The sequence below is a fragment of the Molothrus aeneus genome, chromosome 9 (genome assembly GCF_037042795.1).
Source record: "Molothrus aeneus isolate 106 chromosome 9, BPBGC_Maene_1.0, whole genome shotgun sequence".
Taxonomy (NCBI): domain Eukaryota; kingdom Metazoa; phylum Chordata; class Aves; order Passeriformes; family Icteridae; genus Molothrus; species Molothrus aeneus.
In genome coordinates, this window is record NC_089654.1 from 14,571,216 (window position 1) to 14,583,523 (window position 12,308).

Sequence of the window (12,308 nt, forward strand, 5' to 3'; positions counted from 1 at the left end):
GTAAATCAATTAATTAAATGTGCAGTTTTGATACCGGATGAATTAGAAAATGTAATTCTCTTGTCCTCCTAGCAGTAATCCAAAAATGCTACAACTTCTAGTTTTACAAATACAAACCTGTCTTCTATCACATATGTAGTTTATTTATAAGAGCACTTCAGAATTTCAAAATGCAGAAATATGAATAAACTCAGTGCAGAAATTGTTAAGGGAACTAATTCTACCATTATATGAATGCAGCCATTTTAAAGAATGAACTTTCCAAAAGCTTTCTCTTTTCTAGCCATGGAAATGTATCTTTTCCAGATTAAGTACAAGATCTCACGAGTTCGCAGGCAGTTTGGTGCGCCCATTGCATTTACTGACAAGAATGCTGCAGATGACAAAGAGAGCTATGCTGAATGCACAGCCTACGAAGACAATACTTTCAGTATTAAAATGCTTGAAAGGGATGTGGGGGTGCAAATGGTTCCAAAACTAAGAGAAGCTAGTACTCAGACAAAATGGTAGGTATGAGAAAACATTTATCAACTTATTTATTAAGCTATGCACTGCTTCTTACCTCAGCTAAAATTCTGGTGTTACTTAGTTACAAACTGATTAATAGAAAAAAACTGGATGCTCTGTTTGCATCTTTTTTCTTAAATTTTTTTAAAGTGTCTAGAAAAACTATATGTTTTAATTTTACACATTACATAGGTTTCTGTCTTTGAAATATTTTCTATACTTACATTCAAATTTATTCCAACTGGGTAGGACTTATCCAAAAAATGCATCCACGCAGTATTATCCAAGGCAGTTGTCAAATGAAGCAAAAGCAGAGAGTCTGTCATCTGAGACGCTGAAAAAATTTCTTACAGCAGTACATTTAAGGTAAAATTATTGCAGCATACATTTGAAGACCCCCTGAAATAATACAGAGTACAAGCAAGTACTCTTGTCTGAATGGATCATTGGTCTAGTCAATTACCAATTTTATTTTTTGTTTCTATATAATTTTTCCTTTTTTATTATTATAATATTAACAAAAAATAACTTAAAACTTGTTTATATGAGAACAACCATGAAGTCTATGCTATATAGGTATGATGTTGCTTTAAATAGATATCAGAACTGCTAAAGTTGATAGTGATACATATTTTTAAACAAACTGCAAAACTTCCTACTCAAACAGATGGCTGTGCAGTGAGCAAAGGTGCTGTCCTAGCCCTGATTATGCCCTTAGCCACATCCTATTAAGTGGGACAAATCCTACTTAATGACATTTTTTGCACAAAGAATTGGACAATTGCTCTGTGCTTGGTCCACAAAGAACTGAAGCTAAATTCTTGATACAGTAGCTATTTCTGTTTATACAGAAGATTGTTTCCTTGCAGGGATACAGCACTGAGGAATTAACACTTGATTTTTAAACTAATGTGACCATAATTTTGTGAAAAACAGAAGCTACCTCTTTACAGAAATATTTGTAATTCTACTATTGAGCAGTCGCATCTGGATTACTGAAGTCTTAACTGTTCTTTTCACAAAACAGAGTGGAAATTGCACTGCAGCAAAATGAAATTATGAACGTTTTTTTTGATGACTGGAAGGCCCTAGCAGAAGACCAAGAAGAAGGCAAGGCAGATGTTTATTTTAAAGAATACCAATCATTTACAGATGTGCAGTATCTCAAGAACAGAACCATTACTTGCGTTCGCTGGCATCCAACCATTTATGGTAATGCAGTTATAGTACTGATTTGAGTTTTCAATGATGGGTATTATATGACAGCTATAAAATATGCATCTTTCATAAAATCATCAACTTTTAATTTTAAAAAGAAATCAAAACTGATTTAGTATCCCTGTTTGTATTGCCAATTTGAGGCAAAATGAAAAATGAGACAAATTCTTAGTAGAATTCATATAGGCCATGCAAAGTTCTTTAGCTTAATGTTCAAGTGGAGATTATAGGTAAGAGAAATTTCCCCCCATGAGGCTCATTTAAGCAGGGTTGTGGTGCCAGACTCTTCAGATGGCCCTGCATACTACTGTGCTTGTGCCCATGCCTGGCTCTCACAGCAGCCTCATGCTGGTGAGGAGTGTCACAGCCACAGTGGGACACGGCTCTGCCAGTGCCAGGGAGCATCACAAGACACACAAAATATCAACTCCTGCTCCTGCTGTGCCTTACTGCTCTGCACAGACAGACCTAAAGGCACAGTTAAGTTCCTTAAAAATGCCCCAGCTCCCAGCATACTACTAGCCAACACTGCAGCCTGGGTAAGAAAATGAATTGGGTTACCAAGGTTTGTTTTCATGGTGGGTGGCCAGGACTACATGTCTGTCATATCATTTCAGGTGCACTATTACACCATTGAGGAGCATGAGCGAAAAAAGAGGAATTTTATCCTGATGCATAGGTTCTATGACTCATTTTAAAATAACCTAATGTTAAGTAACGAAAATAGTCTCATCAAAGCTGATCTGAAAAAAAAAGAAATATACATGGTTGGTTTGTTTGGGGTTTCTTTCCTGCTTAGTGGTTTTTTTTCACTGTATTCAGAAGGTATAGATATAAGTAATTTAGGATAATTATCAGTGTGTTGAAACTTGAATCGTCTCTTTTGAGAAAATTTATTTTCTCTTTTGATTAGGGATTATAGCACTGTCAGCAAGAGAGCAGCCTTTGTATGAAGAACAAGTTAACCTTTCTAATAAATCATTGCTACAGTCAGTTATACTTCTCTGGAGTATGTTTGACCCTCTCTGCCTCCAGGTATTTAATCATGACTTTTAAATATGCCAAGTATTTAAATAACATGAGAACAAACAAATGGTGTGACTATTTCTCAACTATCTTGTTTTTCTTCTCTCTAGTTGGTGTTGAAGGCTCCTGAAGACATTTGCTGCTTTCAGTTCAGTCCAAGCAATCCAAATCTCATTGCTGGTGGCTGTGTTGATGGACAGGTTTTTCAATCTTTAAAAATAAAATTGCATATTTCTGTATTTTCTTCCAGTATAAAAATAAGGGTGAAGAGATGTACTCAACATCCATAGTAACACAGTGACAGACAGAAGACAGATGTCACAGAGTCCTGAAGCTCTCTTATCCTGGACTGAAGCTATGTCTGGTTATTCCATAGCTGAGCCATTACCCTACAATGCTTCTTTGTAGTACTGATAAATAAGTCATAAAGACTTGGTTTTTTTGTTTTTTTGTTTTTTTCTTCTGATTTCATCAAGCTGAAGAGAAAATACTTTAAAGACTTCATAAATTCTAGTGCAGAAAGTGAATTTCTTTTGTTTCCCCAAACCTCCATGATTTGAACAAAAAAAGTGTATTAAGGCACATTGTATTAATACACATATACAAATATAATTTGTACTATACTAATTTATCATTGTAGATTGTATTGTGGGATATCTCTAAACACGAAGAAAAGCTGGAAAGTACAAAGCCTGTTGTTGATGAAGTCACTGAGTCTTCAGAGGGTGAGCCAAGAGCAGCAGTGGTGACTGAGGTAACTCTGGGGCTGATGGTTGGATATAATGCTCAGGGGTTCCCCAGCAGTGAGCCCTGGCACACAGAACACCAGCTGAATCCTGGGCTGCATCCAAAGCAGTGTGGCCAGCAGGACAAGGGAAGGGATTCTGGCCCATACTCTGCTCTGGTGAGATCCCACCCAGAGCACTGCATCCAGCTCTGGTGCCCCCAACACAAGAAGGACATGGAACTGTTGGAGCAAGTCCAGAGAAGGGCCACACAGTTGATAAGAGCACTGGAGCACCTCCTCTACAAAGACAAGCTGAGAAAGTTGGGGCTGTTCAGCCTGGAGAAGAGAAGGTTGCATGAAGGCCTCATAGCAACCTTCCAGTATCTGAAGGGAATCTAGAGGGAAGCCAGAGAAGGACTCTTGGTGTGCAACTGTAGTGACAGGACAATGAGTAATGGGTAAAAATTAAAGAGAGGAAATTTAGGTTAGATATTCAGAAGAAATTGTTTGCTTTGTGCGGGTGGTGAGACACTGGGATAGGTTTCTCAGGGAGACTGTGGATGCCCCAACCCTGACAGTGTTCAAAGCCAGGTGGGAAAATGCCTTGAGCAACCTGGTCTAGTGGGAGGTGTCTCTGTCCATGGCTGAGGGCTGGGTCTAGATGATCTTTAAGGTCAACTCCAACCCCTTAACATTCTATGATTCTATGAAATCAAGATAACAGCTATTAATATGTTAAATGCTTCTGTTGTAAGTCTATTGCAGTGTATCTGTATGTCTGTGGAGGAAAAACAGGTTAGGGTATCCTGACTCAAAAGAGGGAATAGATAATCTTTGCAACAAGACACCAGAAAGGAAAGAAAGCTGATGAGTTCATGAAATCAAACCATTATCACAATTAGCATGGTATAATTTCTACCTGATTAGTACAGCTTAAAATGTTTACTGCATTTTGTGCAACTTATGTTTTAGTGAGTCTTTTCTTCAACGGGCACCAATATACCCTCCACTCTTACCTTACAAAGCCTGTCAAATACAGATATTGTTTGTTACTGAAAACAATACTGAAAGTATTCTAGATGTTTATGAACAGAGAAAAGATAGCTTGGAAGATGAGAAAATGATTTCAGTCGAAAAAGACAGTAAGGAGAATAAGCAGAAGAAAGCCCTAAGAGGAGAGGAGACATTAATGATGTCTGCATATCTGTGGAGGCATGTTGGAAGTCTTTGTAGAGCTTTATATCCAAAGGCCTCTTTTGATACTTTCCTTCTTTTTTTTTTTCCTCAAATGGTATTGGAATATGATCCCAATATTACCAGATGGAACATGCCTGGGCTCGTCCAGCCCTTGCTGCTTGACCAAAGGCGGCAGCTGTGGTGTTTCACCTCAGAGACACCTTTGGCTGGCTGGATGTTGTAGCTGGCACTTGGAACAAGTCCAGGCAAGCAGGAACTCAGGTTTACCTCTGGTGGAAAGGCTTTAGGCGAGGTGAAGAGGAAAAGGAGATGGATTCTGCAGTAGGGTTTAATCCAGAGTTTTCTTCCAGGGTCACAGATCTCTGAATCTTGTAACAGCTCCAACAGAATCCCGACCGCATGGTCCCGTGTCTTTTGAAGCCCGGGGAAAGGGGGAGGGGAGGGGGTAGGTGTGCCGCCAGCCAGGTGGTAGGGGGACAGTCTCAGGGGACAATGACACCCAGACTGGCCAATGACCCCAGGGCTGAGAAGCATCTTTTGAACTGCACCAACCAGACGCCGCCCTTGCTGGAACGTTAAGACTGACGGACAGCACTTAGCAAGGGGGAGGGAAAGGGAGAGGCTGGCACACCTGAGGGACTGGGATAGGTGAAACAGGATATTGCTTCACACCACAACAAAATGGAAGGTATTAGACCCCTAAAAAGTGCTATAAACTGATCTGAAATACATGAAAAAGTGTTAACAGAATGCAAAGTAACCTTTTATTCTTTGATCTACTATTTTATTTTGAAAACACACTAAGATATCTTTTCTTAAAACATTTCTAGCCATCACCTAAGCAAGTCCAGCACAGTAGCACAGAGCCACCTCTAGTGAGAAACTGTGCAGCCTCTTCCACACCATATTGTCATACAAAGCCAGCAACAGATGTACAATGGCTACCACGTAACGTTGAGGTGAGTTTAAAAATTCACTTTTCTTTTTATTGCTTTTCTAATCTACTACCTCAGAAATCCTAATGTAAACTCAAGAGAAAATACTGAAGAGTTAATTATTTGTATTCATTATTTCTCACTGCATTTAGTAAACACTAATAATCTGGTGCCTCTTGCTGTGTTCATTGTGCTTTACAACTGTGTTGTGCTCTCAGTCTGATATGAATCTGCTAATACTGGAAAAAATTTCCATAACTTTACAGACAAGCATAATTCAAAATTATAGTAAGCTTTCCATATTTAAAATGCATTGAATTTCTACTATGAGCAACCTAGCCAGTCACTAAGAATTCCAAGCAATAACTTCAATTACCTAAATATCTGGATACCCAAGAATGGCATTATTGTAGTCACCTTACTTTTTCCATCATAGTTTTAAAGTTCCAAAGTGCTTATAGGAACACTGAGTGCTGATTTACTATCAAAGTATTGCAAATGGTGCTAAAATCATTTGAAATGCAAATGTAGTCAAATGCAAAATAATGACAGTGGAAAAGCAGGCCAAGAAGAAGAAAACTGAAATCTTTAAAAGGTTTATGGAAATTATATATCAATAAAGTTTTGAAAAAAAAATAAATTAAGACTTCACAGACACTACAGTCCTTAGTGGCATTTCCAGAAAAGTGAGAAAAGGGGGACACATATATCATCAAATGTCAGCTGATCCCTCTGTTCATTATTATTTTATACAGTAATAGTCATGGATACTAACTGGTACCAGATGTAAAGCATGAAGAAAGGGATTGGATAGCAGAACATTGTTGTGGTTTTTGTTGTTTGGGTGGGGTTTTTTTAGTCAAACTTTAGGCTCAGAAGGCTGTTTTTGTGTTCATCTGGGATAACAGATACAGGAGACCCATGCTTAATAAATAACACTGACAAAGGAGTCACTTTGCCAGTATTTAGCAACATTACTGGGACATACTTTTGTTATATAAACATGGAATATGTGTCAGCCTTTGCAGAACACAGCAGTTTTTATGGCACAGTTCCTGAAATCAGCAGTTTTATAATTACATATTAATGAAAAAGTATTCAAAGTTATATCCAGAATCTAATTCAGCTTTGCCTGCCTGCATTACTACCCTTGTGATTCCAGATAGACAAACTGATGAATGAAAATTAGAGTAGGCCTAACTTGGCTCAAAAAAAAAATAGCTGAAATTTTGCCACATACTTGATAAGTACAGTTTTTCCAAAATATGTTTGGTTTTATATACTGGAAGGTAGATTTGATTAGCCTATAATCCCTTTTTACGTCTGACACCTTTCCTTTATTTTCCTGAGTAATTAAAATCAATTTGCTATAAACCAATAACTACTTGGTAAATGATAAATAGTATAAAACCTGCAGAACCCCACATACAAAACCTAAACTATTAATAATTAACATTTGAGGGCACCACTACAATCCCACAGTGAGGTCTAGCCAAGTGATAATTTAAGATAGATGACCCATGGTGTAAACTTGGCAAAGGCACATCACTCCCACTACACTGAACTGTTGGAGATAAATTTCTCAATTACTGGCTCTTTGGTTAAGCTGCATAAAAGAAGTTACAAACATGGCAAATTAAAGAGGTAAGTATTTATCCTGCTAAGTTAATGTAGAATTTTAGGTGTGTAGCAGGCAAAGCTGGTATCAGTTCACTTGAAGCATATTTGTAAAATACCTTGACTTTATAACTGCAAATTAATGAGCCCCTGATTTTCAAACCTTAGCCAAGCAGAAACAGTGACTTAATTTCTAGTAGCCTGTTTTATGTGTTGAAGTCCTTACATATCAGAGTGTGATTTTTGTCTTTCATCATCTTCTTCCCCTGTAATAATTATTACTGTTATTTTCAGGAAAATCAAAAGGGTGGTACTTCTGAAAAAAAAGATGAAAAAAAACTGCAGCTTGTAACCTGCTCCCCTGATTGGTATGTGCAATACATACTCTACAAGACATCTTGCAGTTCCCTTTGAAAAGCTTTATGAGGCATAATCCATTATTTAACTGGCACATTTCTGGATTCCTATCAGCATATCCTGAGTGGCTGAAATTCTGTATGCAGAAGACAAGTTGCATTCTTGCCCAGTTAAACCCTTTACAGTAAAGTCATTAAGAGTTTATTAACTGAAAACCCTTGCATATATATGTTTATATTCTGTGTACCCCCTTCAGAAGAGTGTTGATCACACATGTTAGCCTGGAAAGCCACATCCCCACACTTACAATTGTTTGTGTGACATGCACAAAAAGCTGTTAAAAGATTCCTAGACTTATTTCTACAGAAATACTTTAAACTATAGACAAATTTGGAGACTTAGCTGGCAGAATTACTCTTTGTGAATCTCCTCTTTTGTGGACCAAATACTCATGATAGTTATATTATTATTCTGTGTGAAAGACTAGAAAGGGGGGCAGAAAGCAAAAAATGGAAATAAACATTTATCTTTCATGATGTCAGAAGGCTTAAGGCTTCAAGGCTGCATGGGTGGGCTCAATCATGTATTTGTTAGTTACATCAAAGGGAGTGTCAGAGAGAGAAAAATTTTATGATGATGCTAAGTTATTTTTCCTAACCAAATAACAGGGAAGACTTTGAAGAATTAAATGAGAAGTAAGATTGCAAATGCAGTTCTTAATAAGTTTGCAGCGTAATGTAAGTAATACATATAGAAGAAATTATTTTAACTACTCACACAGCAGGGTTCCAAATTGAAAGTATTTTGAAGTTAAGAACAGGGAAGTCACTGTAGTGGCATACTTGAAGAGCAACTCCTGTTAGAAAAGGGAAAGAGATATCAGCAATGAGGAAAGTTTCATTGGCTATATCAAACCTGTAGGTGAATGTCCAGAGTAGAACAAAAGGAACAATCAGAGGGCTGAAGATGACAAATATGAGTGGAACCATTTGCCTTGAACATCAGCAAATTAATTGGTACACACAAAAACTGGGACTGAACTTCAATTTGAGTTACTAAATTACCTGCTACAGCCTTCAGGAATTTCACCCAGACAGTGCCAGTAAGTTCACCCAATAACTGTCCATGAGCAAACTGTATGAATACTACCTAGCTGCTTTGGTATAATTAACTGATGAATGGGTGAAAAAAGAAATATATTTCATCATTTGCAAAAGAAGCAATAATTATCTAGCCTTTCTCTGACTTTCAGTCTCCACAGTTATATAAGGCTTGAAGATAAAAGGTTTAAAAAACCTCAAGCTTTAAAATGTAAGGAAAATTGCATGTAGCTGCAAACCAAAACACTCTAAAATATACATTATACAATTATTTTTCAGCTCAATATTATTTTGGGATATTCCATCCATGGAACGTCGTGAAGAATTTTTATCCGCGAAAATAAAGGAGGAGAGAAGATCTCAGATGCCCCCTGGTGATCCAGACACTGATGAGGATTTAGATCTCTCCTGGAAGCCTCTCATAAAGGTAGTGTCCACAAATACAGAACACAGGGATCGAGCCAAATTGTAGATATGGCCAGAACTCCATAGCAACGTATTTTGCTTCCCAACTCTATCTTTTCAAGCAAATTTTGACTTCCTTGTGATTTTCTTTCTGATTATAAAATTAAATATTTCAACATTTCTTTGAAACTTCAATAAAATGCATTTTGAAAAGCTAATTCATAAGAAACAGCATGACTGCTTCTAAAAAACTGCAGTAGGTGCAAAAGTAGTTGTGTAAATACTGTAAGTTCCTGTCAACCTTTTCAGATGCTCTATCTCAATGGATTCCAAATAGTGCAACATGGTCATGATCAGCAGAACCATAATTACTAGCAAACCAACATTCAGTCTCATGAAAACAGTCATAGCAGTTTGTGAAAAAAAAATGAGGATGAAAACAATGTTAGGTAAGAAAAAGAAGTTATAATTTTAGACGTCCTGATCTGTGCTGCTCAGAATACCTGCAGCTGACAGTTTTTGAACAAACAGTTCAGAAGCAAACAGTTGGGTAGTTTGGGCTTTTTTGCTAGAAACAAAGCAAAATTCTTACAGGAAGAAGGCAACACAAACACCATTTTTCCATGCTTGTATGTGAGGCAGCAAATACTGTTTGTGCAGTATTACAAACACACTGCAAAGATCTGTTCCATTGCAGCAGAAAGTCATTTAGACTTGTACCTCAAAGATGTGACAAAATGGTTTAGCAAATGCACTTCTTCCTGAACAGATCAATCTGCGTGAAAGGGATAACGACACAGAGTATGGTCCCATGAGAATCAGTTTAAGGAAACTGCAGTATCGTTACAAACCCCCAGGTAATATTTTCATTTACACCTTACAGAGGAAAGTGTTATTAATAACCTTGTATTTCAGTACATACATAATAAAAGCTGAGCAACAAAATACTGTATAGCTAAATACATCTGGAGAAAAAGATTTCTTAATTCTAGTGGGATTCGGTGTGTGACCTACATGTACTGACTATGAAGAGAGGTACATGTAAAAATCCAAACTGAGCAATTCCATATACACAGTAACTCTATCCAGTTTCACTGAAAAGCCTATGCAAATCCCTCACCCAATCTCTTTATCCCTGAAACAATATGTCCTTTTCAGCCATTACAGAAAACTATTTTTAGAAACATAATCCATTCCCTGGAGCAGAGATGTTAGCTCCTGGTTGTGGCAGCTGTGGGTGATGTATAAGGGCAGCTCCCACAGAGACACTGGTGCTGTGTAAAACTGGCACAGAACAGGATGGTGCAATACCCTGAGCATTGTCTGGGTATAAGAAGCACTGACTTCAGAGTTGCAGCAACAGGGAGACTCCACCAGGAAACAGTAAACCTACAGAACTGCTGATTTACTTGGCAGTCTTTCTTCATATCTCTTCTTGAAATTCCCCTTATCCACAAACTACCTTTACAAAGGATTTGCTTGGTCTAATAAATTCCAGTGTGTAACAAAAAGATGCCACTGTCATTTCCCAGGGAGGGTAAGACCTCGGAGCACACTAAGAGGACCCATCAAAGAGAGCACATATACAGAGATGAGTGCTTCTTCAAGCAAAAATCTGGAACTGCTAGAGAATATATCCACAGACTTTTTTGTTGGAAATGAAGTAAGTGAAAATAATGTATTACCAGTGAAAATGTTAATCCAAAATATCTGAAAGACTGAAGAGTTAAATAACAGAGTTTTCACAAATATATGAACTTGCATGTTTTCTTCAGGTATAACTAAAAAGATCTCTCTGAACATGCCACCTTTCACTTCTACTCTATAAATTTTTAATATTAATTATATTATTAATTAATACATTATTAATATTTTTAGCTACATGCTTAAAAATAATAAACCTCCAATATTCAGTAGACTATGAATTCTTACTTCAAGAGCAGAATTAGAAGACATTTCCAAAATATGTTGAGCTTAACCACCTATTAGGAACCAAAGAGTATTTCCTTATTCCAGAACACATAAGATTAGTAATTCTTCTAGTGTCTTCCCACATGTCATGTGAAAACATTTATTCTACAGTTTGCCCCCCAACCTAATTTCCCATTTGGAAATTCCAAGTAATCATAACCCACTACCTACCCTATGCTACTAAATTTCATGGGTCTTTCCCAGTTCTGAGTTCTTATGGAAATGAAAATTAGGCTCCTTTTTGCTTCTAGTCAGCTTTTCCCCAAATATTGGAGCAAAGTATGAACTATCAAAACCAAACACCTAATTCTGCAGGAAGGACTGCTTACATACATCATGGCAAGTAAAGCTGTTTTGGCAATACATAACTGAAAAATGGTGATGCAAAACTATATTGTGTTTTCAGTCATTGGCTGCAAATTCAGGTTCTCAGATCATATGTAATGATGGTGGTGCCTTTCCTTGGTCTTAAAAATGGAGAGCCAGACAGGGTAAAGGGATAAGGGGTTTTTACCTCAGTATTTAATAAGGCTCATGACTGATGCACCACTTTGCCAAGGGTGGGATATGACCCAATGCACACACACAACAGATCTTGTATACAATTTATAGACCTTCCAAATTAGAATATCCTCAATGGGAGGCCTGGATGAATGGCATGAGATTCCCCCATCTGAGGAATTCCCCCTGGATGGGCCAAATCTCCAGTTTACAGGATATGTTTTAGTGACGACCTTGGTTTCCAGGTTAGTGTAGGGTTTTCCAGCCTCCTACTACGAGGCCTTTAGGATGTTTGCTCTCCTGGCCTAACAGAACACTAGGACTATGCTAAGTTATTAGACTTCAGGAACTACAAGTATGCATGCTAAAAATACTGAGGATACATAAAAGTTATATAAAAAGTATATAAAAGAAAAGGCAAAAAATCATCTTGGCATCAATGGTTATAATTAAGAAAAGTCCCAGCTTAAAAACAAGTCACTTTGAAATAAGCCACCAAGCTCTAACATTAGCATTTGCTTGATTTTTTGACATTACAGGATGGAGAAGTTGTTTATTCTGAATGGAAAAAGAAAATTGATACTAATACAGCAAAACCAGTTAGTAAGTTCAAGCTTCTCAATACCTGTTTAAGCCTTTATATATTACTAACTTGAAAATATTTGTGTCTGAAATTTGTTTTTTTAAGGTTCTTACTCATAGCTCTAATAGTCTCTCTCACTGATAATGCCTGGATTTAACAGTACA

The 12,308-nt window shown here is 37.3% G+C and overlaps 1 protein-coding gene across 3 annotated transcripts in view; it reads left to right on the forward strand.

Annotated features, from left to right (window-relative positions):
* Positions 1-12,308, forward strand: part of DNAI3 (dynein axonemal intermediate chain 3) — a 28,406-nt gene that overhangs the window by 12,290 nt on the left and 3,808 nt on the right. For all 3 annotated transcript variants that reach the window (XM_066555700.1, XM_066555698.1, XM_066555699.1), the window contains 12 exons: positions 307-506; positions 757-873; positions 1,535-1,719; positions 2,639-2,760; positions 2,862-2,951; positions 3,392-3,505; positions 5,506-5,634; positions 7,522-7,595; positions 8,964-9,111; positions 9,859-9,946; positions 10,622-10,752; positions 12,101-12,164. In XM_066555700.1, the coding sequence (XP_066411797.1) occupies positions 307-506; positions 757-873; positions 1,535-1,719; positions 2,639-2,760; positions 2,862-2,951; positions 3,392-3,505; positions 5,506-5,634; positions 7,522-7,595; positions 8,964-9,111; positions 9,859-9,946; positions 10,622-10,752; positions 12,101-12,164 (1,462 nt within the window). The remainder of the gene's footprint in view (positions 1-306; positions 507-756; positions 874-1,534; positions 1,720-2,638; positions 2,761-2,861; positions 2,952-3,391; positions 3,506-5,505; positions 5,635-7,521; positions 7,596-8,963; positions 9,112-9,858; positions 9,947-10,621; positions 10,753-12,100; positions 12,165-12,308) is intronic.